Here is a 236-nt window from a genome sequence, read left to right as displayed (position 1 = left end):
TCCCACACGAGGCCGGGATATCTGCCCCCCCTGAACGTGAGCCCCAGCCCCCTGATCCCCGACATCGGCTCCAACCTCCGCTTCCCCCCCCTCACTGCTGGCTTGAAGTCCCTGGTACCCGTCGCCCCCAGCTCGCCCAGGCGGGGCGACTTGAGAGCCAAAAGGAAGCTTCTCCGGCGACACTCCATGCAAGCGGAGCAGATGCGGCAGGGCTCCGGGTTTGAGGGAGGCGGGGC

The 236-nt window shown here is 68.2% G+C and overlaps 1 protein-coding gene across 1 annotated transcript in view; it reads left to right on the top strand.

Moving 5' to 3' along the window:
• Nucleotides 1–236, top strand: part of ANKRD34C (ankyrin repeat domain 34C) — a gene marked incomplete at its 5' end in the record, with an annotated part of 1478 nt that overhangs the window by 749 nt on the left and 493 nt on the right. Inside the window, one exon of the mRNA XM_035890195.1 lies at nucleotides 12–229. Within this exon, the coding sequence (XP_035746088.1) occupies nucleotides 12–229 (218 nt within the window). The remainder of the gene's footprint in view (nucleotides 1–11; nucleotides 230–236) is intronic.

This window comes from Egretta garzetta, unplaced genomic scaffold, assembly GCF_000687185.1.
Source record: "Egretta garzetta isolate BGI_Z169 unplaced genomic scaffold, ASM68718v1 scaffold972, whole genome shotgun sequence".
NCBI classification, from domain to species: domain Eukaryota; kingdom Metazoa; phylum Chordata; class Aves; order Pelecaniformes; family Ardeidae; genus Egretta; species Egretta garzetta.
Note: the sequence above shows the minus strand (reverse complement) of the source record. Positions and strands in the feature narration are given on the sequence as shown.